General features: G+C 37.4%; 3 protein-coding genes and 1 non-coding gene across 4 annotated transcripts; all 4 read left to right on the top strand.

Moving 5' to 3' along the window:
- The first annotated feature begins 18,852 nt into the window (after nucleotides 1-18,852).
- On the top strand, nucleotides 18,853-21,549 carry LOC148584908 (uncharacterized). The gene is made up of 4 exons (XM_088517574.1): nucleotides 18,853-18,914; nucleotides 19,020-20,234; nucleotides 21,092-21,181; nucleotides 21,444-21,549. The coding sequence occupies exons 1-4, from the start codon at nucleotides 18,853-18,855 to the stop codon at nucleotides 21,547-21,549; spliced, it is 1,473 nt and encodes a 490-aa protein (XP_088373700.1).
- Nucleotides 21,550-21,688: 139 nt separating this feature from the next.
- On the top strand, nucleotides 21,689-22,288 carry LOC148584907 (uncharacterized). The gene has a single exon (XM_088517146.1). The coding sequence runs from the start codon at nucleotides 21,707-21,709 to the stop codon at nucleotides 22,286-22,288; it is 582 nt and encodes a 193-aa protein (XP_088373272.1). The 5' UTR covers nucleotides 21,689-21,706.
- A 757-nt stretch (nucleotides 22,289-23,045) lies between these two features.
- LOC132177195 (uncharacterized) lies at nucleotides 23,046-25,992 on the top strand. Its single transcript, XM_088517919.1, has 7 exons — nucleotides 23,046-23,058; nucleotides 23,160-23,410; nucleotides 23,523-23,756; nucleotides 23,929-24,021; nucleotides 24,101-24,202; nucleotides 24,299-24,740; nucleotides 25,853-25,992. The coding sequence occupies exons 2-7, from the start codon at nucleotides 23,252-23,254 to the stop codon at nucleotides 25,891-25,893; spliced, it is 1,071 nt and encodes a 356-aa protein (XP_088374045.1). The 5' UTR covers nucleotides 23,046-23,058; nucleotides 23,160-23,251; the 3' UTR covers nucleotides 25,894-25,992.
- Nucleotides 25,993-26,336: 344 nt separating this feature from the next.
- Nucleotides 26,337-26,445, top strand: LOC148584906 (small nucleolar RNA SNORD90). Its single transcript, XR_015912770.1, has one exon. It is a non-coding gene; the product is annotated as a small nucleolar RNA SNORD90 (small nucleolar RNA).
- Nucleotides 26,446-26,652: the final 207 nt, after the last annotated feature.

The raw sequence follows: 26,652 nt of genomic DNA, 5'->3' as shown, positions 1-26,652 counted from the left end.
GGGCAGCCAAACCTGGGAAATCACTATATAAAGATTCAGTTTACAGACTGTAGAAGATACTCAAGACCCTTGAGAATCTCTAGACTCTGTAAGAACGACAAGTTCCTAGCTCGTCACCAACTTGATTGATGAGCGCCGAATATTACACATTCAAGCCCGTTAACTCGCATATGTTAATTCCTTAACATTGTTATTTGTTTGATTTTGTTTTGTTTTTGTGTTTCAGGGCTTTAAATGAAAGATGCAAGAATTCTATTGAAAATTGGGATAAAAGCAAATTTGGGGAGCATCTTGAAGGCTTGGGATCGAGCACACAGCATTTGGGCTCAAGCACACCTGCGCACGAGCGCACCAGTACTCGAGCAGATACTAGCCTAGGCTCGAGCGCACGTCCCTTAGGCTTGAGCGCGCTCGGCTTTCCAAAATGCGGAAAAAGATCTTTTCCACCTTGGATTGGGTTTTCAGTCTCCTAGTCCAACTAGGAGACTGACTTACGATTTTCCTACGGTTTCTAGGGCTTCTAGGGTTCTCCTAATCCCTATAAATTGGCCTCTAAACATTAAAGAAAGACATCACTGCCTAAAGCAAAAATTAAGCAAATAGTTCTTGGAGGCTTAGCAGCGTCATGCGCTGCTAAACCCCTAGTGGGGTATTGATGTAACCCTATGCAAGCACAATGGTTTGATTGTATTTTAATTTATAGATTTTTAGTTTGTGCATGTTGGTTGTATAACTATGAGAATTGCTACAATTTGATATTGTTCTTAATGATTAAATACAATTGTTCTTAATTTCAAAGCCAATATTAGTCAAATTCTTCTCTTGTCTTAGAAAGCCTTTTACTTTAATTGAACTCAAATCATTCTTATTTTCTATGATTATGGGGATGATGGTTATACAACAGTTTTAATTGACATAGGATCAAGAGGGTTAGATAGGCCATACCTAGGAAAGACAGGTCGTGCCACATCTTAGTGGTTAGGTGGACGATTCGTGCCAACCGAAGATGGATTATACTTATTCTTTAATAAGGTATTTTCTTTTTTATTTATAATATGCATAGAATGATTTTTTTTTTTATTAAATATGATTAACCATTGTTGTGCGGATAGAGGTGGAGTCAGTACCCTATACTCTCTTTCTTATATTTCAACTCTCATTTATTTTTGTGCACTTTCATTACAAAACAAATCACAAATCTTTTCTTAAGTTACTTTTTATCTTGAAAACTTGATAACAATTCCTAGCAGTCCTTGTGGTTCGGCACCCTCAATATCGTCTTATCCTACAGGGATTCATACTATTGCGAGTAGTATTTAATTATTGATATATTTTGGTATACAAAAGACCACATCACTGACCATCTTCATGGAGTGCATCTCCTTACTGACCCTTCGGTAGACTCTTTCACCTTGTAGCAAATAAATTAATTGAGTAGTAGAACGAACAACAACCAACCAAGAGAAAAGTGAACAGTGACAGGAAAATCCTTTTATAGGAAAGTCATTTTACTCTTCGCATCTTAACAGGACTCATTTCTCATTAAGACCTGATAAACAAAACTTCTTCAATTTGAGATCTGAAAATATTCATGTCTTAACGGGAAAGGAGTACTGTCATGACGAGAAGAACAAATGATCTCATCCTCGTCACGAGTCCATCTTGACTGGGCATCTGATGAGATACCAGCAAGGATCTTCTTCACGTGCGTCACGTGTTCCTGACGATCCATCTGACGACAAAATAGGGACTCCAACTTTAGTCTCATTACAAGCCCGTCTAGATGATGCATCTGACGACAAAACAGTAGCTTTAGCTTCAGTCCTATTACATATCCGTCCTGGCAACGCTACTAATGGGAAAATAGTAAGGTCCATCTCTAGTCTCGTTACAAGGCCGTCATGACATGGTTCGTGATAGGAAACTAGAGAGCACTTCTACAAATGTCATCATGAGCCCGTCATGACGTGCTTCCTGATGGGAAAATAGAGACCCCTTCTCAAACACCAAAAACCTAACTCTTTTTCCCAAGGTTTTAAACAGCACACTAATTACAAGAAATTTCATTAAATTAGGCCAAACCTACACCTATCAATCTTTCCCTTTGGCCGTTCAATGACAAAACCCAAAACAACAATATTTAAAACCAACAAAACAACTTTCCCACAAAGACATTAAGCAAAACAATCAAACTATAAACAACACATCAAAGCCAAGGTGCTAGGTCATAGAACGCTTCACCAATGACCATCGTTGCGCTAATCCAAAGACAAACTTCCAACAACAATATACCAAAACCACACACTATCCTGATTCTGAAACATTTTACACAAGAACCATTAACTGCATTATATTCAATAACAATTGATAAACAGAACCAAGTAGCAAAACCATCAACCCAATCATAAACGTTGTCAGTTTTTTCAAGAAACAACTCTCCCCCTTTTTGTCATAAGGGATATAAAGAAAACAAAACAAATTATTCATGAACCAACATATCCTCACACGACAGTCACAAGCCACAATCGTATGTCTGAAGTAAGAGGAGAGCCAACACTTTTTAAAAGATTCAACACATGAGTGATTCTGACTTGAAAACAACTCTTACTAGTATTGTGATAGCAAGATAACTCGAAACACCAGATCAAGTTAATACAGGTCCAAGGAAACAAAGAGCGAGGATCTTAGAGACAAGGGTATGGTAAAAAGCTTAGAACAAGACATATCTCAAACAAAATATGGTTTCACAAAAGTCAAACTCCTTTATTGATCAAATAAAATGTCACACACCCATTCCTCCTCAATTGTCCAATAAATAATAAATAATGCACAATCCCTTGAGCGTTTCACCTTTTACCACAATGCATACATACCAGCTTTTTCTATAGGGATAAAGAAGCAGGTTATCATTAGGACTCATTTAAGAGGAGCACTTGATCTTTGATCAAAAAGAAATTCTTGTCATTGAGGGAGGTGATGTCATGAACACTATAAAGACAAGTGAAACTTGTGGGGTCAATTTACCAAAGACACAGATAGACATTCAAAGAACAAATGAAGTCGAAAAACGCATGTATCACACCCTCATTCTAGACACACGAGGTTACACTGAACATGTCTTAGAGAGATGCAGGCCAAAGAAGCTTGTTATCATAAACCAGCTTAATAGCAAAGAAAGAGAACAAGAAAAGAACCACTCACATTAAACAAGAGAAAGTGTTAAGACTATTCAGGCCTTACCATCATAACACGGTTTCTAGCTTGTAAGCAAGGAGAATACATCAATCATACCACACCAATTCAAACCAAAAGCTTAGTTGAAAAAAGCAAAAACATAACAACAAACAAAGATATTCACAAAACGAAACACTGACCTTCCTCAGACCCCGTTCAAACCTTTATAGAAGGTTCCCAAATACCAATTGCAGAGCAGAGGAATTCAAATCTAGACACATCTAATGGTTTTGTGAAAAAGGTCTGCCAATTGTCGTTATGTAGGAACATGATCAAGAGAGATAACTTTAGTTTCAACTAAATCGCGATTAAAATGATACCTGATGTCAATGTGTTTGGTATGAGAGTGTTGTACTGGGTTCTTGGAGATACTGATTGCACTTTGATTACCACAGAACCCTATCATGTTCTCTTGATCGAGACCATAGTCAGACATGAGCTTTTTCATCCATATCAGTTGTGCGCTATAGCTTCCAGCAGCAATGTATTCGGCTTCTGCTGTGAAGAGAGATATAGAATTCTGTTTCTTGCTCAGCCAAGCACAAGAGTGGTTCCCATATTGAAACATCCACCAAAGGTACTCTACCTACATTAGCACATCTTGCCCAATCCATATCGGAGTAGCCTGCCAAGTTTAGATTGGTGTTCTTGGAATACCAAATCCCATAAACCACAGTGTCATTCACATATCGAATGATACATTTAATAGCTGTCAAATGTGATTCTTTGGGATTGGCTTGAAATCGAGCACATACCCCAACACTGACGGAGATGTCAGGTCTGCTAGCAGTGAGATAAAGAAGACTTCCAATCGTATTTCTGTAAAGTGTTTGATCGACACTTTTTCTTGTAAGATCTGCCGAGAGTTTCACACTGATACTCATAAGAGTTTGAACATGACTTTTTCCATCAAGGCCAATTTTTTTCACAAGATCCTTGGCATACTTGGCCTAAGAAACAAACATTCCAAGGTCTGATTGTTGGACTTGTAGACCTATAAAATATGACAAATCTCCAATCACGCTCATTTCAAACATTTTCTTCATTTCTGAGGCAAAGATGTGAGAGTGAGAGTCAACTGTAGCTCCAAACACAATGTCGTCCACATAGATTTGAACAATCAACATATATTTTCCTTTCTTTTGAATAAACATATTTCAATTTGCTTTCCCACGAGTGAACCCATGTGTGACGAGATATGCTGTGGGTCTCTCATACCATGCTCTAGGTGTTTGTTTTAACCCATACAAGGCCTTCTTCAATTTGTACACATGCTCGATATGATGAAGATCTTTGAATCCTCTAGGTTGTTCCACATAGACTTCTTCTTGAAGAATTCCATTCAGAAAAGTACTTTTAACATCCATTTCGTATAGCTTGAAGCCAAAACTACAAGTTATTCCCAGAAGAATTCTAATAGACTCAAGTCTTGCTACAGGAGCAAATGTCTAATCAAAATCTATCCCTTCAATCTGAGTTTAGCCCTGAACAACCAGTCAAGCCTTATTCCGTATCACAATGTTGTTGTGAAAATTTTAATATACTCACAAGTGCATGAATTGTTTGCAGTAAAAGGATTGCAAGTGCGAGGTCGATCCCACAAGGAGTTGTGTTTATGAAAACAATTATATCCTAATATAGTTTTGAAAAAGATTTGATTTTTTTGAATTGCAAATAAAAGAAAACATAAACTAAACAAAGTAAAATAGTCAAAAGATAAAGTACTAAGGATGTGGAATCCACACTCACCAAATCATAGCAATATGTTCCATATTCATCAAAATTATCCAAAGTTCTCACAATAAAATCTGAGGTATGTTTTACTTTCGCTTCAAAGAATTAATCAAAATCATCCCATGTATCCATTCTTTTACACAAATCACAAAAGAAATCCAATTTAAATCAAATCATCAGATGTATCCATAAATCAAAAAAGATATCCAATTTAAATGAAAACATCAATTGTATCCGTAGAACAAATCACAAGGGACATCCAATTTTTTATGAATTAAAAACCAAGCAATCAACTGTATGAAATTATCTCAAATCATCAAATATATCCTTGAATCACAAAAGATATCCAAGAATCATCTCAACAGTTAATTTGAAGTAAAACAATTGAAATATAAAAACTCAATAATTGGATAATATTAACTTACATGAACACGATATTGTTCTTCATTGATGAGGCTTCATCCTTAACCTTAGTTGAGAATTTAGCTACACATGACTATGAAAATAAAACCTAAACTTAAAGAAAAACTAAACTAAAAGGGATAAAAGTTGTAGAATTTCGGACTTGATCTCCAGCCCCCTTTTCTTGAGGCTTTGCAGTCTATTTATAGGGGTTTTTAAGGCTCAAAACCCTAAAAAGGGCACTGGTACTAGCCTATTAGACAAGTGCCCTCGAGCGCATGGCCAGTATGCTCGATCGCACTCATGCATGTGTTCTTCCTTCTGTGGCTCAACGCTCGTGAGCTTATGACTTGTTGGTGGGCGTGGGTGCGCTCTAGCGCAACCCTGCTGGGATCAAGCGCATATGCGCTCGAGCGCAGGATGGTGTGCTCAATCCTACTTCCTCACATGGTTATTTTTCAGCTTTCTTCCAAACTCTGCATATTTGGCCTTAAAGTCGCCGTTTTCCTTTAACAACCTACAAAACACTAAAAACACTGAACTAACACAAAACATCAGATTAAAACACAGCTAAAGGATTAACAAATGTAAATAAGGGGCTCAAGTATGTAATATTTGGCACTCATTGAACAACCCCAAACTTACATTTTGCTAGTCCCTTAGCAAAACAAAACCAAAAATAAAATTAAAACATGAAGCATAAATCCTCTTTCGTGGGAGAGAAAATTGCATTTAGCACATACAACAAACCTTTTAAACACCTAGGCATCCTTAGTGGACGAGTGAAGTCTCGTGAGGGTTTAACAGAAATGATACCACAAACATTGTAGCACTATGTTGTTGAAAAAAATGAAGTTTCACACATACAATGATTATTATTCATGAGCAAGCTTCAAAAGACAAACACCATCATTCCAATCATTAGGGCATCCAAAATCAAATAAATGGGCAGTCACGACGTCACATGTTGTGATAGGTGCAGAGTGAAAATGGCATACAATCATGAGGCTTCAATTTAAACAAAAACTGTACCTCAAAATCTGTAGGAATTCCTATCAAATGAAACAACCAAGGCTTTAATTATTAACAAGATATGCACAATTTTTTTTTGTTTTTTTTTTGTAGGCAATGCAATGCTTAGCTCCCTTAAGCTTTCTAATTGACCCATGAAACGAGTGTTAGGCCAATGACTCCCAAGCCAAATGGCTTTAGGGCACTAGATGTAGAAACACCCTAATGGCCTATTAACTCAAGTAAAAAAGGCTACGAAGCCAAGCTAGCCATACCATCAATCAACTTAAACCTCACACCTTGTGACGCGAACAATCAATGCTTTTTGAGGCAAGAGGTCCGGTTCCTTAGTGAAAAACTCAAAATGATCTTTTTATTTTTTTTTATTTTTTTAACAAGCCAAGGTTATTCATCAATAAGTCATCCAACAAATCTCAAGATACACATTATTCAGTTCAAATTTCATACCTCACAGACTATATTCTAATATGCTCATGATGATTCTACTAAAAAACAAGTGAAGTCTCTTTTGCTTAAAAATAAGTCAAATGACTCAAATTCCTATTGAAATGATCACGTGTTCAACACTTTAAGCAAGCCAATGAAATGTAAACCATAGTTACAGCTTAACTCATACTTAACAACGATATAGCAAATTATTATTATTATTATTATTATTATTATTTGATAAGAAATTGAAACAAACAAACATAAAAACAAAAACAAATAAATAGATAGTGTGTTTTTCCATGCCTCCAAACTTGAATTACACATTGCCCTCAATGTGTAGTATAGAAATACATTAATGGAAGTAAAGAAACATCTGAGTGTGAAAAGGCCAAGGCGTCCCTCAAACTTAAACACCATAACACCTGTCAACAAAACTAGTAGCAATATTTTCTCACAGAAACAAGCATCACAAGGTTAATTGCTGTTAGAAATGAAAATAAAAGGACAAGAACTAAAATGACAAGGGAAAAAGAAAACATGAATTGAAATGCGGAAAATAAAAAAGAAAAAAATATCGTACTTTCCCTGATCATTCGAGTGTCCAACCAATCCCTTCCACCCTTTCTTCTTTAAAATTTAATAGCACTCTGAAATGATGTTTCGCCCTCTTAGGTAGCCAACTTGCTAGCTTCGAGAGATTTTCTTAGGGAGATGATTCCTAGATTTGCACGCTTGTGTGCATAAGTCCTTGAAGATCTTGACATAAGATGGCTCTTTGAGACATTGAAGAGCTAAAGCTTTGGGTTCATGATGTGTCCCAAGAGGGACTATGAAGAAGGAAGGAGCTTCAGTACTCACTTCCTTGTCATTAAACATATTTAGATTTTTTGGGGGCTCAACTTGCTCCTCTCTTTCTCCCGCCTCATTGTTATCCATAGTTTCCTCAATCCCAAGTGTAGTGGTGGTTTGGACATGCTCAAGATAAGAATTGCTAGCATCATCCTCATCAATCATGTAGTGTCTAATGAATGGATATTTGCTTACATGGTGATAAGGATTAAAACAATATGAACATGACTTATGTGGTGCGTAAGTGTGAGGAAATTAGGCATAGGCAAACCTAGCTGTCAAATACCCACCTAAATTAATAGGCGAATATTCGGTATGTTTTTCTCGCAACTGCACAAGATCAAAATGATAGTACAGTAGGCAAATATGAGATCATTCCCACGAGGATTGGTAAATTATGCTTAGAATGTTTTTCCTAATTAATTAACTAAATGTCACAAAATGAAAAGGTCGATTTGAATAAAAAAATGAAAACAAACTAAAAGATAAAAATAAAAAGAATAAAAGGGTAGGGTTTTGATATCCACCGCTAACCATACTCGAATAAGATAAACAATATGCCAATATTCCAATTATATCCATATATCCAATGTTTGCCAACCTAAGGGCATGATATCTACTCCTTAAGCTCCCTAAACAATGAATTAGGCATGGTATCAACTCTAATTCTTTTCTCTCTCAAATGATTTAGCATTACAATAAGTTGTTCTTCGAAAGAGCATTAATTTGTGGAAATGGACAACCACACGAAGCCTAGGGTATGGCATCTACTCCTAGTTCTCCATGTTAATTAATCCAAGCACCTGTGATGAGGTTCTTTTGTCACTTTATTAAGATCAGGACTCGGTCATCCAAATTGACTTAAATAACAAGTCCATACCACATGCATATGTAATTAGGCACATTCATATGAGGAATTAAATAACATAGGAAATAATCAAGTTAAACATTCAAAAAATAATTGTAGCAAAAGCGCCAATATTGCAATCCTAAAGAGACATGATTAGGGCTTCAATCTAACCCTAACTAAAATACTAGCTACATAATAAAATAAATCGGAAGAGAAGAAAAACCCAAAACTCTTCTTGATGTAGCCTTCAGTTTTTTATCCCGAGCTTGTGTCTGCTTCTCCTCCTTTTATTTGGAGTAGAGGGTCTATTTATAGGCTTGGGAACAACCCTAGACGTTCTTGTACAGCCAATCAACTCACAAATCGAGTTGGAATTGGATTCTAGAGTTTGAAACTGTATGAAATTGCGTCCTTGGCTACCCAGTGCTGCGATCGATCCTTTGTGATGGGCGCTCGAGCGCATGGCTGCCCGTGCTCCTGGCTGCATGTGCGATCGATCCTGGCTGCATGCGCTCGATCCTAGTGGTTGTGTTCTCGAGTGCAGATGCGCTCGAGCCTATTGCTGTCTGCGATTGATCCCAGCCTCCAGCTTTTTCCCAAAAATGTCTTTTTAGTGTGGAACTTGCTAGAAACACTTGCTTTTCTTCAAAACCCTCAAAACTACAAGAAAACACAAAAAACAAAGCAAAACATCAAACTATAACAAAACTAAGAGCTTAACATATGTGAATTAAGGGACTAGAATGTGTAACATTCAGCACTTATCACCCTCTCTTGTGAAATGATTCACATACATCACTATGACATGTTTTAGCCTGTTCATTTGCATCAATGTCATATGCATATTTTTGATAAACCATCATTTTTGTTCATACTTGTACTAAACTGTAGAACATGTTAGTTTTTGATAAGATGGTTTCTCTCATGTTTTAATAAGTGTTTGTTGTAAGAGCACATGTTGATTGGGTGAGAGTATTTGAGCTTGTTTGTTTTTAAAAGGAAAAAGGGGTGAAGAGGATTGTTTCCTGTCTTCCCGTCTTAACGGAAATTTTCTCCAATCATAAAGGAAATATGTTTTGTGTCCTTTCGTTAAAACAGGATTCTATGCGTTTTGTTTTATTCTCTTCTTCTCGTCTTAATGTGATTTATTTTTGTTAAGACGGAAATTGGGAGACAAATAGTCTCAACGCCTGACACCCTATTTTTTTTATAAAAATTTTTGTTGCTTCACTCAAGCTCTCTCTTCTGAGGGATTTTTTTTTTTTTTTTCCTATTGGTTTTGTGAAGCTTTCATTCTATATCATTATCAATCAGGTTTATGCCATTTCTCCTCCCTCATGTTTGAGTTGATGTTTGGATTTTGTTCATTCATTGGTCTTGAAACCTTTGTCTTTTGAATATCTCTCACCTTGTTGGGTCTATGCTTCCTTGATTGGCATTTATTGATTGTGTGTTTTGGCTTTGGTTTCAATCTCTTGAGCTAATTGGGGTCTATTTTGGCTTTTACGTCTTTGAGAATTTGAGTTTATTTTGGGGTTTTTGGTTTCATGTTTTGAAAATAAGTTCTTGTATGTTTTTGTTCTCTCAACATGCATTTTGCGTATTTTGCATGTTGCTTTTTTTGTTCTTAGTCTCTGAGTTGTTGTTTGATCTCTCTTGAAGGTATATGTCTTTATGATTCTTGTGCAATTTGGTACACACTTTAACTGAAAGTGGTACTCTCATTCATATGATTATCATAAGTATGTTGTGTTGCTTTGAAAGGAGTATCTGTTTTCTTGAAAAGCAAGTATGTTGTTTTTCAAAACATGATTGAAATGTGTTTTTCCTCAATTCTTGTCTTTCTCTGAACAAAATTTGTGTTTTTGTTTCAAAACCTTTTTGTTGATTATGTCTTGAATATCTCTTTATGCCTTCTTGAATCCAAGTGGTCATTCTTCTCTGTTTTGGCTATCTCTTCTTGAAGGTGGTTGTTGGTTGTGTCCCTCACCTTCCTGCGCTAAGTTGAGTTGTGTTTTTTAATCAGGTTGCACTTAGGTTGTTTGGATTGTATTCCATTAGTTCTTTGCAGGAATGTTGTCCCTACCACCCTCCCAAAGAACAAGAGTGGATGTTGGTCCTACACCTCCTATGGCTCCTTTTGAATTTAAATATTGGATTTGCCAAGAGATTTGTGACTGGTAGTGGCTGAGCTATGTTCCCTTCCAAAAAGCTCAATTGCAAAAAGGGGTAAAGGTTGTCTTGACCTTAATCTTTTTGTTCACACACATGCAATCGTATATGTTTGTGCACCACCTTTGCTTAGGTGATTGAATTCCTTTGTGATTGTAGTGTGCTGTGTCTTTGCATGCCTCTTGTTTTATCCTTCTTGTCTATTGCATGCTTGTTATCCCTATGATTATGTTGTTGAAATTTGGATGAACCTTTGGTCATTCACTTTCAATATTTGGGATATATATATATATATATATATATAATGCATATGTTTTTCTCTTTGAGTTTATTTTGTTCTGTGCATGTGTCTTTTGTTTTTGGATGATTTGGGTGCTCCTTGATTCACATGCTAAGTATTTCGATTACTTGGTAGGGCATTCTTTTGTCTCGCACATTTGTTGCTATACGTTGGATTGTTTTTGGGATGAATCTAGGATTCATGGTGCTTGATTGTAAGTTTATCATATCTTAACATATTCAGCTGTCTTGATAACATATTAAGTTGATTGCTTATTTTCTCCCATTACATATTCCCATAATATGTGAAATTGGTAACAATTGCATTTTGATTGTTTGTTGAGATATTGTAATTGTTCATTGACACGTTGTGATTGTGCGTTTATGACCTATTGATGATATATGTTTGAGATTTGTAAATGCCATGTTGATTGTAGCCATTTTCTTTGGGCTTTTGGTTTCATACGTCTTAACATTGTTTGGTTGATATGAAATAGCCATTAAAATGTGTTTCCTTGAAACCGTTTACAGTTGTCATGTGCATGGGTTGAGTCTACCATACTCTCATGCTTGTAGCGTGTTTTTTGACATGAGCCCTCTTTGTTCATTCTTTGGTCTTTTGTAACCCTCCTAATTTATACCTTCCAATGATACAAGTGATGCTACTTGAAGCTCCTTCCTCGTCTTTTATGACAAAATGGGGAGAATGTGGTTTGTTGAAACACTTGTTAGGGAGAGGTTGCTCATGTTAAGGGAGAGTTAATATTAGAGCTGTTTTGTTTTTCTAGAATCTTTCATATCTCTTGTTGTCTTTAACATATTCTATGAGATATTTTGGCTTGATATGCCTTTATGACACATGCTTGTTTATATGTGGTTCTTTGGTTAAATACTTTCACACGTGTCATTCTTAGTGTTGTTTATTCTCATTCCTCTTGTCATTTGAGTTGTTAATTTGGGGAGAATGTGTTTCATTTTGTATCCCTTTGACCATTCAAATAAAAAGGGGGAGAGTATTTTGTGTGATGGAAGAACTTGCTTTTTGTTGAACTTGTTTTGATCTTTGTATCTCACAAACAAGGTTATGTGTTCCTCTTCTTTATGTTGTTCATAAAATTTTGTGTGATGTGTATATAATATGGTTTATATGTGCTTCTCTTTGATTATGTTGTCTTAACTTTATGACTTGCAGATAACATGGATTGTATGCCTTTTATAATGGTCATGTACTGTTGTTCTCTCTTGTTGGCATGTTTCCTTGTATTCTGTAGCTCTTCTCTTGTTAGCATGTTAACTTGTTCGTTCTTCTCATGTTGGCGTGTTGCCTTGTTCATTCTTTTCTTGTTTTTGTGACTTAAATATAACATAGGTTATATGTCATTCTTGATACAAACTCATGCGAGTGGTTATTCGATGATAGTGTTGGAGGTGTCTACCACTTTGTTTTAATGCTATGCTTGTAATGAGTTTGTTATTGTTTTCCGAGAACAAGTACATTAACATATTCTATAAACCAAAGTCTAGTAGTAGTTTGTTAGCCTGGGGTTAGGGTTGTAAATTGTTATTTACTTGTAATTGTTGTTATCTTTGATGTTTTTGGGTTTTGTCATTGAATAGCCGAAGGGGGAGATTGTTAGGTCGTATTTGGCCGTATTCAATTAGCAAAACATGTGTTTGTAATTTCTCATTCATTCCCTTGTGTTAAGGGGAAGATTGGAGATGTTTTGGGTTTTGTCAATAAATGGCCAAAGGGGGAGATTGTTAGGTTTAGTTTGACCTTATTTAATGATCAAAACATTTGTTTATATTTTTCCATTCTTCCTCAAGTGTCGTGGTGAAGATTGGATGTTTGTTAGAGTTCTTTGCCTTCCCCGTTGGATGGGGCGTCAGAACGAGCTCGTGACAGCACTAAAGGAGTGCTCTCTAGTTTCCCATTAGGAACCCCATCAGGACGGGACATGTAACGGGAAGTTTCTGTTTCCTCGTCAGAAGTCGCGTCAGAATGGGACATGTAACGGAAGGCTACTGGTTCCTCATTAGAAGTCGCGTCAGAACGGGACATGTAACAAGAGGCTACTGGTTCCTTGTCAGGAATCTCATCAAAACGGGACAAGTGATGAGAGCATTTCTCGTTAGGAAGCTTGTCAAAACAGGACAAGTGACGAGAGCAAAATTGAAGCCTTTGTTTTCTCGTCCGGAACCCTGTTAGGAGGGGACATGTAACGGGAAGTTTTTGTTTCCTCGTCAGAATAGGACATACAACGGGAAGCTACTGGTTCCTTGTCAAGAACCTCGTTAGGACAGGACATGTAACAGGAGGTTACTGTTTCCTTGTTAGGAACCTCGTCAGAACGGGACATGTGACGGGACCAAAGCTAAAGCTACTATTTTCTCGTTTGAAGATGCTTTATGACGGGCTCGTGACGGGCATTTAGATATACTTTTTACTCATTGCATCCTAACGAGGATTAACTTCCGTTATGATGGAAATGGCTCAAAATACAAATTTTAGCCTTCCCGTCAAAACAGAAGAAAATCCCCGTTAAGACGAAAATAAGTAAAATTTCAGATCTATAAATACCTGTCTCATTTTCTGCAAAACTCTTTGAACCTCTCCATTTCCATTTATGCTTCTCTGAGCTTGGAGGTTCCCGGTGAAGAAAGGGTTGCTGCTATCACTCATGGAAGTGATACCCTTCACCGTTTTGTGTACCAAAGTGGAGTTCCTAAAAAGCTTGATGCTTTTCACCACTTGAGGTTTTTGTTTTTGTTGATTTCAAACCACACTATACACATCACTCAACCGCAAAGAAGTCTACCGAATGTGATCGGTAAGGAGATGCATGTGCATGAAGGTGGTCACGATGGAGACAAGCTGGGAATCTTGTTGTTCTTTCTAAGTCCAGAGGTGTGACGTCCCACATCGCCTGGGTATGGAGATGGAAATGTATTTAAATGTATACTACACCCTTAATGACAACAACGCGTTTTAAAGCCGTGATGATCATGATCCCATCAGAACTCCGCAGTTAAGCGTGCTTCTGCTGGAGTAGTACCAAGATGGGTGACCTCCTGGGAAGTCTAGTTCGAGGGGAGCCAAAAGCGGACAATATTGTGTGTCATTGGGGTGGGATGTTACAAATGGTATCAGAGCCATTGTCCAGCCTGAGATGGGGGGAGTGTGCACAAGCCCATGAAGGTCGCTAGCGGGCGCTCGCTGGGGCGGACGCCAAGAATGGGCTAATCCCATGAGGGTCGCCAGCGAGGACGCTGGGTCTTAAGAGGGGGTGATTGTGACGTCCCACATCGCCTGGGTATGGAGATGGGAATGTGCTTAAATGTATACTACACCCTTAATGACAACAACGCGTTTTAAAGCCATGATGGTCATGATGCCATCAGAACTCCGCAGTTAAGCGTGCTTCTGCTGGAGTAGTACCAGGATGGGTGACCTCCTGGGAAGTCTGGTTCGAGCGGAGCCAAAAGTGGACAATATTGTGTGTCATTGGGGTGGGATGTTACAAGAGGTCCTCCAAGGAGTGAGTATCGTCTAGTATATAACTATGAATCTTCATAGAGTGATTTCTTGGGTTTAGCTGCTCTAGAGTGATTTTTCCCTTAAGGTGCTCAAAGGGTTTTCCACTTCGTCAACAAATTTTGTGTTGTGGTTGTGTGAATATTCTTTATTATTGTGCTGGTTTATTTTTAAGCATAGCTTTTATTCTGGCTATATAAATCGCTTATGCGTTTGATTTTGGGGTAGAACACGATCCTCATTGTTTTTTCAGTTAGTAACTCACCGTCAAAAATTGCATTTTTTTTTTTTTCCAAATGGATTTCTATGAAATTCTATTATTCGGTAGAGAATCTTGAGATAAAGAAGAGGGGGAATATAGCCTTTATATCGAAAACCTAATGGAATCTTCCATCGTAAACTTCATACTCTAATTAGGTTTACCAACCTTCCTACGGTTTACCGTATTAAAGAGAAAATTTATTCCTACACAGCTAAGGTGCATAACGCTCAAAAATAAAATTATAATTGAGAAGCAGCAGATCGAAGAAAGCAGAAGAAGAAGAAGAAGAAGAAGAAGAAGAAAGAGAAAAGGAAAAAAAAAAAAGAGAAGAGAAGAAGAAGATAAGAAGATAAGAAGATTTTTTGGGTTTTTTAAGATTTGTTGGGTTTGACGTTTGAGTTTTTGATTTTTCAGATTGATTTTTTGATTTGGGTTTTTGATTTTTTAAAGATTTTTTTGGTTTGGGTTTTTGAAAATGGAGATCGAAAAGAAGAGAGAGAGAGTGAGAAAAGGGAGAAAAGGGAGAGCTAGCTGGAGAAAAGAAGAGAGAGAAAGAGAAAATTGAGAAAAGAAGAAAGGTGTCGTCCAGAGAAACGAAAAAATTTTCTCTGCTCCATTAATGGTGTAGAGAAAATTTTTCGTTTCTCTGCACCACTCGAGTGGTGCAGAGAAATTCCTAAAAAAAAAATAATTTAATTGAAAATTAATTTAAATTAATAAATTTTTTAATTGAAAAAAAAAAATTCCAGAAAAAATTTAAAAGAAGAAATTTTTTTTAATTAATTTTTTAAAATTTATTGATGTGTCAATTTTGACATGTCAGTAAATTTCTGACGTGTTCCAAAATTGACAAGTCAGAAAATTCTAATGTGCTAAACAAGAACACGTCAGGAAAAAAAAAAAAATTACTGACTCCTATGTATCTAACATTCAACACACACTACAAAAAAAAGGGGAGTTTCTGACGTGGTAAACAGTGTCTTTTTTTTGCCACGTCAGTAATTACTGACGTGCTAATTAGACACGTCAGCAAAATTATTTTCTGACGTGTCAAAGTTAACACGTCAGGATTTACTGACGTGTTAATTCTTGACGCGTCAGTAAAAAACTTAACCAAATTTAATTTTGACGCAAATTTTTTAATTAGAAATAAAAATTATTAATTTCTGACGTGCCAACATTCGGCACGTCAGAAATTGCTGACGTGTCAAAATGACACGTCAGAAATTTCTGACGTGTCGTTTTGGCACGTCAGAAATTTCTGACGTGCCAAAACGACACGTCAGTAATTTCTGACGTGTCGTTTTGACATGTCAGAAATTTCTGACGCGTCGTTTTGACACGTCAGAAATTGCTGACGTGTCAGAAATTTTTATTTCTATAATTATTATTATGTTTATTATTATTATTATTATTTTTGTTTTCTTTTGGTTTTTTGTTTTTGTTTATACAACTTATTTAATATTTATATACTTCAATATGCCTAATGCATGTTAATTACTTAATTTTATTATTTTAAGGAGATTCCAAAATATATAGTGATATAAAAATCGATCTAACGGTCATTTTTTTTTGCCATGTCAAATAAATTTAAACCAATCAGAACTAAACTTTTCTTCAATGTGTCGACCCAGCATTCCTTCTTTTTTGATAAACCTTCATCTAAGCACAACCAAAAATTAGCTTATCCAACGTTACATCATCCTCAATCATGAAAGCCAAGTTGTCAAGTTGGCCTAGTAATTTGTGTCATCACTCTTATGATCAGCATAATACAATTTTGGGGAATTTGTTATGATTTCAAGTGTTTTAGATGACTTAAATACAATTTTAATTACGTGTCCATAAATTTTTGGACAATTTACTTTTACAAGTGGTTTTTTTTTTTTTTTTTTTTAAATGGCTATCATCTAATCATGGGTAATTGGCCGGGTATTGTGTCTAAGTTAAAGGATGAATGTCGATAGAGGTAGGCATTGAAATAGGCTGCTGGCCCAAAATTATTAATTGAGGCTTTATGGACTTCATTTAACTATAATCTCCACACGATATTACAATTAATGTGTCAATTAATTAGTGCAAAGATGTAATTTGGAACTCCCCCCTCAAATTTAATTAATTAATTATTTTTTAAAAAAAGATATTAATGTATCGGCATATAAAACACATGATAGTAATTGATAAGTTTAACGTGATGGCTATTAAGTTTTAGACAACCAAAAAAAAAAAAAAAAAAAAAAAAGAAGGAAAAATTAACTTTGATAATTACACAACTCCAAATACCACGAAGTAAATATTTAATAATGGTCCAATTAAACACATATACTAAAATAGTATTTAATGCTTTTTTAAATTAAAACCTAAATTATGTGAATTGAAGCAAAAAGAAAATAAAATAAAAATATAATACAAATATTTAACTTATATATATATATATACATAATTACTGACGTGCCATCTTGGCACGTCAGGCGTTCCTGACGTGCTAAGATGGCGCGTCAGGCGTGGCCTTGGGAAGGCCAGCGCCTGCTGGCCGTCCCATCGGCCACGCCTTGCAGGCGTACGCTGGCGTTTAAATTTGGGATTTCTCCCATTTTTTTTTTTTTTTTCCCTCCAGCTACCTCCTCCCGCCGGCCTGCCTTCTTCTTCCCTCCCATTCTTTTTTTTCTTCTCTCCTCCGGCGCCCACAGCTCCCTCTAGCTCCCGCGCTCTCTCTCTCTCTCAGAGCTCTCCCGCGCTCTCTCTCTCTCATCAGCTCCCTCTCCCGCGCTCTCTCTCTCTCTCTCTCGCTCTATCTCTCTCCAGCTCACGTGACGCGCGTGCTCCGGCCATCTCCATCACTTCGCCGGCTGAAACTTCTCCGTCGTCGATCAACTACCTCCAGCTCGATCTCCTGCAGGTATATATATATATATATATATATATATATATATATATATATATATATATATATATAGTTTTATTTTATATATACTGTTTTATTATATATATATATATATATATATATATTTTGTCTTGTTTAATCAAATTTATGTTTTATTTTGTCATGAATCCGTATGATGTTTGGTTAATATATATATTGGATTGATCGAGCATTTGTGAGTAGGTATTAATTGATGGAGGTGTTTGTTATTTTTTTTTTTTGCTTGAAATGTTATTTACTTATTGTACGTTCGCTGTATATGCACATGCATGCATGCAAGATGATGTTTCTGATGATAGCTAGGTTTTTGTTTCATAATATAATAGTTTTTAAAATGTCGCCGGATTGTTGTTTTATTTTTTTTATTTTTTGTTTGTTTAGCTGAAAAATGTTGGCTTATTAATTAGTAAATAATTTATACAACATTATTTAATTTCAATTTTAATCATTTGACCTTCTAATTAAGTACGTGTAGTACGTAGTGATAATTATAGAGATTTAATTCCATACTTTGTTTAATTAATACTTAAATTGAATGAGTCTTAATATTGAGACGTACATTAAATCTCTTATTAATTTGTAAGTTATACATGAGTATTAATTAAATAGAGACAGTACTCCAAATGAATACACACTTTAATTGGTACTATCCCCTTATTTTTTCTAACAAATTCATATCCATGAATATTGGAACTTCATATTAATTAAATAACTAACCTAGTTATTTAATTATTTTAGGGTCCCCATATATATATATATGTATATATATATATATGCATGAATATTATTATATTTGCACATAAAAAATTTAAACCTATATGATAATGTATATATAGGTTTATATTTTTAACGTGGTTGAAATATTTAGGTTTATATATATGCATGTGCTTGAAATGAGGTATATATTTTTTAAGTCTTTTATATTATTGATTCGTAATTTATGTACGTAGCGAAAAATGGACAAGAGTTGGATGACAAAGTCTAGGGGTACGAGGGAATACAGAGACGGGTGTAGACTGTTCGTGGAGTTTGCAGTTAGTAACTGTAAAACCCCTGATGGAAAAATCAATTGCCCTTGCAAGATTTGTCGAAATAACCGGCGCCACCCGCCGGATTTCGTATTCGACCACTTGACAGGGGGAAAAGGAATGATGCCGGAATATACATTATGGTACTATCATGGTGAGAAGCATGTACAGGGTCCTGATAGACCGTCTGGTTCGAATCGCCCGGCTTCAGATGCGGGTGCAACTGCAAATCAGGGTGGAGACATGCACGCAATGTTGCGTGACTTATTCGGCATGCACGAAGTGGTCAGGGAAGACAATTGTGAGCCTCAAGTCGTAGTGCAAGGGGGTGAAGACATTGTAAACGAAGAAGCCGCTGAAGGTGACGCAGTAAAGTATTATATGCTTATGAAAAAGGCGGAGAAACCACTTCATAACGGAACAAAACATAGCAAACTAAGTGCGACTGTACACTTGTACAACCTGAAGTGCGTTGGTGGACTAAGTAACGCAAGCTTCTCGGCCTTCCTAGAGTTCATCAACCAGTTGCTGCCTGAGAGTGATGAAAAGCTGCCTGGTAATACATATGAGGCGAAAAAGTTTTTACGAGATATGGGACTTGGGTATGAGAAGATACCGGCCTGTCGTAATGACTGTATGTTATTCTGGAAGGGCACAAAGGAGTTGGATTCATGTACCGTATGTGGAAAATCTAAATGGATGGATGCAATCAATTTAGATGAGGATGGTCAACCTATATCGTCGGGCAAGAAACGTCCGGTAAAGGTGTTGCGGTGGTTTCCACTTGTACCACGACTACAGAGGTTGTTTATGTCAGAGCATACTGCACGCTTTATGAGGTGGCATGCAGAAGGCCGCACAAAGGACGGCGTATTGAGGCATCCGGTTGATGGCGAAGCATGGAAGTCATTCGACAATTTACATCCGGAGTTTTCAGCGGACAGCAGGAATGTAAGGCTCGGACTAACCTCGGATGGATTTAATCCATTTGGAAACATGAGCACATCTCACAGCACTTGCCCTGTACTGCTTATGCCCTATAACTTGCCTCCTTGGATGTGCATGAAGCAGACATCTTTTATACTATCATTGATTATTCCAGGCCCAAGTTCACCTGGAATGGATATAGATGTCTACCTTCAACCCTTAATTGAGGAGTTACAAGAACTATGGAATGTAGGGGTGCCCACATACGACGTCTCAAAGAAAAAAAATTTTGTCCTACAAGCGCAGTTGATGTGGACAATTAATGACTTTCCAGCATATGCAGATTTGTCTGGATGGTCTACCAGGGGTGAGAAGGCATGTCCATGCTGTATGAACTCGACATGGTCGAAGTGGTTAAAACATGGTCATAAATGGTGTTATATGGGGCACAGACGATACTTGCCCATGGATCATCCATGGAGGAGGAACAAAAGAACATTTGACGGCAACGTCGAATTAGAATGTGCCCCTGATGTCCCAAGTGGAAACGAAATCATGAACCAATTAGAAGGGATGGTGTTTGGGGATGAGAACGCTGGTCAGGCAAGGGAGGCTGCGAAAGAAAAAGGAAAGAAGCAGAAGACGAATACTTCTAATGTAGTATTCAAGAAGAAAAGTATTTTCTTTAGGTTGCCGTATTGGAAAGATAATTTATTACGGCACAACCTTGATGTTATGCACATAGAGAAAAACGTGATGGACAACATACTTGGTACAATACTGGACATTCCAGGGAAAACGAAGGACAACTTCGCCGCCCGCTTAGATTTGCAAGAAATGGGTTTGAGACGTACACTTCATCCCTACACTGGCGAGAATGGTAAGACATATATGCGGCAAGCTACCCACACGATGTCCAAGGATGATAAGACACATTTTTTGAAAGTGTTACGAAATGTAAGGGTGCCCGATGGATATGCCTCGAACATTTCCCGTTGTATACGACTTAAGGACTGTACGATATCGGGGTTAAAGAGTCATGACAGTCACGTATTGATGCAGCAGCTTCTACCTATTGCATTGCGTGGATCACTTCCAAGCAACGTGGTTAGACCACTTGTTGAGATGTCTGCATTCTTCAGGGAACTATGTTCAACAACATTGACACAAGAGGATATTGACCGACTACAGTGTGCCGTCTATATCACGTTGTGCAAGTTGGAACAGGTTTTTCCTCCCAGCTTTTTCACAAGCATGGTTCATGTGGTCGTGCATCTTATCGGTGAATGCCGACTCGGTGGACCAGTACAGTATAGGTGGATGTATCCGGCAGAGAGGTAAACTTTGTTTACGAATATTTCATATTTTATGGTTTAACTATAATACAAGACAAGTATTAACTGCACTGATTGATTGTATATTCGTTCATATTTAGGAGCCTTGGAGTTTTCAAATCTAATGTGCGTAACAAAGCGGCCCCTGAAGGCTGCATTGCGGAGGGTTACATAGCTACTGAGTTGGTGACGTTCTGTTCGAGATATTTAGATAATACACCAACATTTCACAATAGGATACAAAGAAATCCGGATGGTTCAAAGGGACATGGAACACGAGTCCGGCTCGACCGAATCACAATGACACAGATACACCGGTATATTATGTTCAATTCGGACGACTTCCTTCAATTGCGAACGTAAGTCGATGTCATTCTACGCCATATTGTATATTCAATGAACTTGTAACATTTCCCGTATCGAATTATAATTAACTTCATCATCGAATTGTAGAATGCACATGGATACGCTTAGGGGGCGAACAACAGAGGATCAGTTGGAAACCCAACATTATGAGCTGTTCTGCGACTGGTACCGTGACTACGTAAGAATGACGTGATGTTAACAAAATCACTTGTCGGATTATATTTGCATGCATAATGTTTTCCAAATGAACTGGAACACTCTTTAACCAAGTGTTAACATTGTATTGTAAATATTCACAGGTCGATCGATTGGATGATCGATGTAGGAAGGAACTTGGTGAGAAATTGATAATGCATTGTAGAGGGCCGCGGGAGTCAGCAGTCAGATACAATAGATATGTGGTTAACGGCAAGTTGTTTCGTACAATTGCATCTGATGCCGGAAAGAGGACTCAGAACAGCGGGGTGTGTGTGCCGACTGTTGATGGCGAAACGTACTACGGGAAGTTGACGGAAGTACTTGAGATTGAGTACTACGACAGAACTACGTACGTTATGTTCAGGTGTGATTGGGCGGACACCACGAGGGACAAGGGGTACAAGGTGGATGAGTATGGCATGATACTTGTGAACTTCAAAAACCTTGTTCACACCGGAGAATTGATTACTGATGAGCCATATGTGCTAACTTCACAAGTTGATCAGGTGTTTTACGTAGAAGATGGCAGATACCCGGATTGGGTTTGCGCAGTAAGGACCAAACCAAGAAATATATACGACGTTGGTCAGAGTGAAGGGCATCAGGATTCAGGTGCCAATTATCACGAGTGTGAGCCGCTCATATTGACCAGAAATTGTGATCAGGATCTGCAGGATCATATCCAATACGTCAGACCCGACTTAGATCCAATTGAAGCGTATGTGATTGAATAAAAGCTATATATATATATATATATATGTTTAGATTGGTAGTTGTTCACTATATGCCCATCAACGCATTTAATAGAGTTGTTTAATTGGGAAAAAACGTCAGTATATATATCTTATTTCATACGTGTGAGTCATGCATACATAACGTAGTGAATATTTCATACATTGTATACGTGATTAATTGAATTTGTGGTATTTTTTGCAGGTTACTATGAGCCATAGGGGGAAGAGAAGAGCACGCAGGGGCTCGTCTCTCAAGTGACAGCCTATGTCGCTTGGGTCTCCGTCAGTCCACCTTGATGATAGCGAGCAACAAGACGTTGCTCAGCTTTTGGGTATTCAGGACGGGTATCGACCGGTACTTCCAGGCGATATGGAAGGGGAGATCCCTCTCCATAATCCATACGGTCGGGCAGGCATGGCCCAGACGGGGTATCTGCCAGAGAGCCAGCTTGGACAGCGTATGCAGGGACATGTAGAGCACCTTGATGATAGCCAGCATAGCGCAGGTATGACCGAATTTTTTTTTGGAAAGATTGCAAGTTTTTTGGAAATTTCTAAATGTATTGGTGCGATATCAATTATATTATTTAACTACAACTACAATTTCATATAATTCTAAATATTCTAAAAAACATATATAGCAGGTCCCGACGACAGTGACACATCGGCCGAGGAGGACTGTATTGGTGCGACACAGGACACGGCTGACCCGCAGCCAACCGACCCTGCTCCCGGTGACCACTTACTCCCTCGGCAGGTCCGCACCATAAGTAAGTGGATATGTTCGAATGTTGTGTATATATGTCTTAATTTAGTTGTAATTAGTATTGAATTCGACATAACTTACATCGGTAATTTTTTAATTTATTAGGTACCGATTCAGAGGGAAACGAAGTTATTGAGGTGTTTACCATCCGTGACTCGCACAGGTTGCCGGGAGTCCCTGCCGGCAAGCGGATCATTATGGAGTACAATGCTGCATGCCAGCCCGTCGGCGTTAGTTCCATGAGGTTTAAACGGATGGCTGGAGATATCGTAAGGAGCTCCAATTATGTCCGAATACCGGACGATTGGTTAAAGGTACCGCAGCGTACCAAAGAGGATATTTGGGACGCCTTGATGGTATGTGTTGCATATATGTTAAAACACTCATAATGTATATATGTATATATACGCTCTAAGTTGCACACATATATTTTAGTTTTTGTAATTTAATAATTTTGAACATGTGCAGGCATACTTTTTCGTCCCGCCCGAATTCAATTTGAAAGCCATAAAGAATGAAGCATTCAAGGATATGGGATCAAAGCTGCGGACTTGGAGGTACGAGCTTAAAAGACGCTGTGCAATTACGGAGGAAGATACTCCGGATACTATACGGGCAAGAGTGGGGGACAAAACACTTGACGAGTACAATGCCGAAGACGTGGAGATCTTATTGGAGAGATGGTGTACTCGTCAGAATAAGGTAGGTCATGAGTTAAATTCTTCATTTTGTGTAGTGTCATTATATGGTTTTATTAACATGTACGAGTGTCATGTAAAACAAAATTGCCTCTTTATTGTGTAGTGTTGCATATAAAGAGTACTAAAACCAAATTTCCTTACATTATTAACATATCAATATGGTAACTGTGTAGGACTATGCGAACAAAATGAAGAGCTTGCGAGCATTAAATAAAGAGCCCCATTGCACCGGATCGAAGAGCTATGCCAGAGCGACAGATGAGGAGGTAAGTGTGTAATTTAACATGTAAACAACAAATCATTTGATATATTTAAAAATATTTGTATGTCCTATTTTTTCGGCAGGCCATACGTCTGGGCAAGTATCCTACTCGTGCAGAGAGTTACATCAGCACGCACACGAAGGCGGACAAAAGCTATCCGAATGAGATAGTGGAAGAAAGATGTGTATGCTACAATTTAATTCTTTGTTTATATACTTTAAAATTATCTGCAATTAACAGTTGTATGACCCACTGACCCAATAATGAATGTAACATACAGAAAAGGATGAAGGAGCTGATACCCACCGACCCTGCAGCGTCGTCTAGCATCACAGAGGGAACGGTCAAGTGGGCGCCAAACGACGCGTATGCACAGGCCCATGGAAATAAGCCTGAATACGCCGGTAGGGTTCGGCAGCTTGGATCGGGTATTTTGCCCGTGCGGGGCTCCATACGTTCATACTATACACCTTCACAAGCAAGGTCAGAAAACACCAGCCAGTACTCCATGATATCACAAGAAACGCTTGACAGAGCTCTTGAGGCGGAGAGGGCGAAGCACAAGGAAGAGATAGATGCATTGGTGGCCGAGAACAATGCACGTCAGGCAGCGTTTGACGCCCGATTGCGCCAGATTGAGGCAATGATGCGGTTCAGCTCTGCACCAGATGGAGCTTCCCCACATATTGCGGTGGTGCCATCGTCGATCGACGGCGAAGCAGGTACTGACATTTTTTAATGGTCAAATGTGTTTTTAGACCTTTACCTATATATATGTGAACTTCTATAACCTATATATATGTTAACGTATAACTTATGACCTTTTCAGTTATAACTTATGACCTTATAACTTATAACTTATAACTTATAACTTATAACTTATGACCTATATATATGGAATTGTGTTATCTTATGACCTTTTCAGTTTTATGGAGGGGCCTACTGTTTCCTAGATTAGAGTAGCGGGGCCGAGGATCCCTCCCTCATGTATTATTTTTGAAGAAGAAATCCCTCATGTGTATTAAATCAGAAAGCATTGTTACCCATATACTAATTCTTGCGTGACTTGTCACATACAGCATTCCAATTGGGCTGCCTTAGGAGATAGAAAATAGTGGCCACCTTTTCTTGAATTAACTTGCTTGCTTCTATTTTTAATGGTCAAATGTGTTTCTAGAACTTTAGCTATATCATGTGAACTTCTAAAACCTATATATATGTCAACTTATAAATTTAGAGTATGGATATATATGTTGTAGTCATTCTCTTAATTAATTAATGTTGTGTAATTCCTGTTGAATTTGGTTTATATATCATTGTTGGTTTGGTGGTGGATGTGGGTACGTACGAGCGTTGCTTTTGAACTGTTTTATTGGTATTATGAGATCAATATACAACTATAGTCCTTGTAGAATATTAACAATCTAGTGTATGTGATTGTTTGAGAGTATGAAACGATCAAGTATTAACTAGATGAATATCATAATTTTTTGGAAATAATATAACATGATTTGAATATATGTAAAGTCCTATGTGTTAATATCCTCAACAAATTAAAATGTTAATAAATATCTCACATAATTGCCATGGCAAAAATGAAGCGCATGAGTCTATAAATTTAACGTCAACATTGATTGCTCTTGAGGCGGAGAATTTTAGTTTTTTTTTTTATATGCATTTTTGGCTAATTAACTTCATCATCGTTTTACCTCTTGTTGTGATATCATTTACTGTGTTAGACTCAACAATTGAGTTGGGTGAATATTTGGACATAAATGAATTGCCCTTACATAGTCAATATTGTTTGGTGATTGTTTGTTTTTATCGTTTGCAGGTGATGGAGAAGATGCTATGAATGTCAATAATCAGCATTGACCGTCTGGTTTGCCATTCATACTTGTATAAAAGTTACTTTGTTGACGTAATTGTATTTATGATATCCCTTTTTATAACAACAGAGATAGTTTTTTGATAATTGTGGTTGGTTATTGACACTGGTATATATATGTTATTTTGTGTGTGTTAAGATTGATGGAAAAATAGTCTGATGTGTTAACTTATTAGGTTATGACTTATGTTATTTGTTATTGATGGAAAAATAACATGACTTAAGTTATTTGTATAGATTGACGGAAAAATTGCTAGAATTATTTGCAATGATTGATGGATAAATTGTATATCAGGTTAATTGTAATCCAAAATTCGAGTATAGTCTCAAAAAAATTAAAGAAAAATATATTGGGGGGTGGAAAAGAATTTAAAAAAATTAACCAAATTTTCTGACGTGTCAATTTGTGACGTGTCAATTTGTGACACGTCAGAAAATTTCTGACGTGCCACAATTTAACACGTCAGAAAATTTTCTGACGTGTCAATTTGTGGCACGTCAGAAATTTCTGACGTGTTGAATTTGACACGTCAGAAAAAAATTTCTGACGTGTCGATTTATAACACGTCAGAAATTTCTGACGTGTTATAAATCGACACGTCAGAAATTTTCCATTTCTGACACTTATAATATTCACGCGCGAGACACGTCAGGAACACCACGTCAGGGACGTTTTCTGACGTGTCAGGCAGCCTGACACGTCAGAAAACGTACGTCAGAAAAAAATCATTTTCTTGTAGTGACAC

The sequence above is a fragment of the Corylus avellana genome, chromosome 6, assembly GCF_965113065.1.
Source record: "Corylus avellana chromosome 6, dhCorAvel1.hap1.2, whole genome shotgun sequence".
In the NCBI taxonomy this organism is placed as follows: domain Eukaryota; kingdom Viridiplantae; phylum Streptophyta; class Magnoliopsida; order Fagales; family Betulaceae; genus Corylus; species Corylus avellana.
This window is presented reverse-complemented; position numbering and strand designations above follow the sequence as displayed.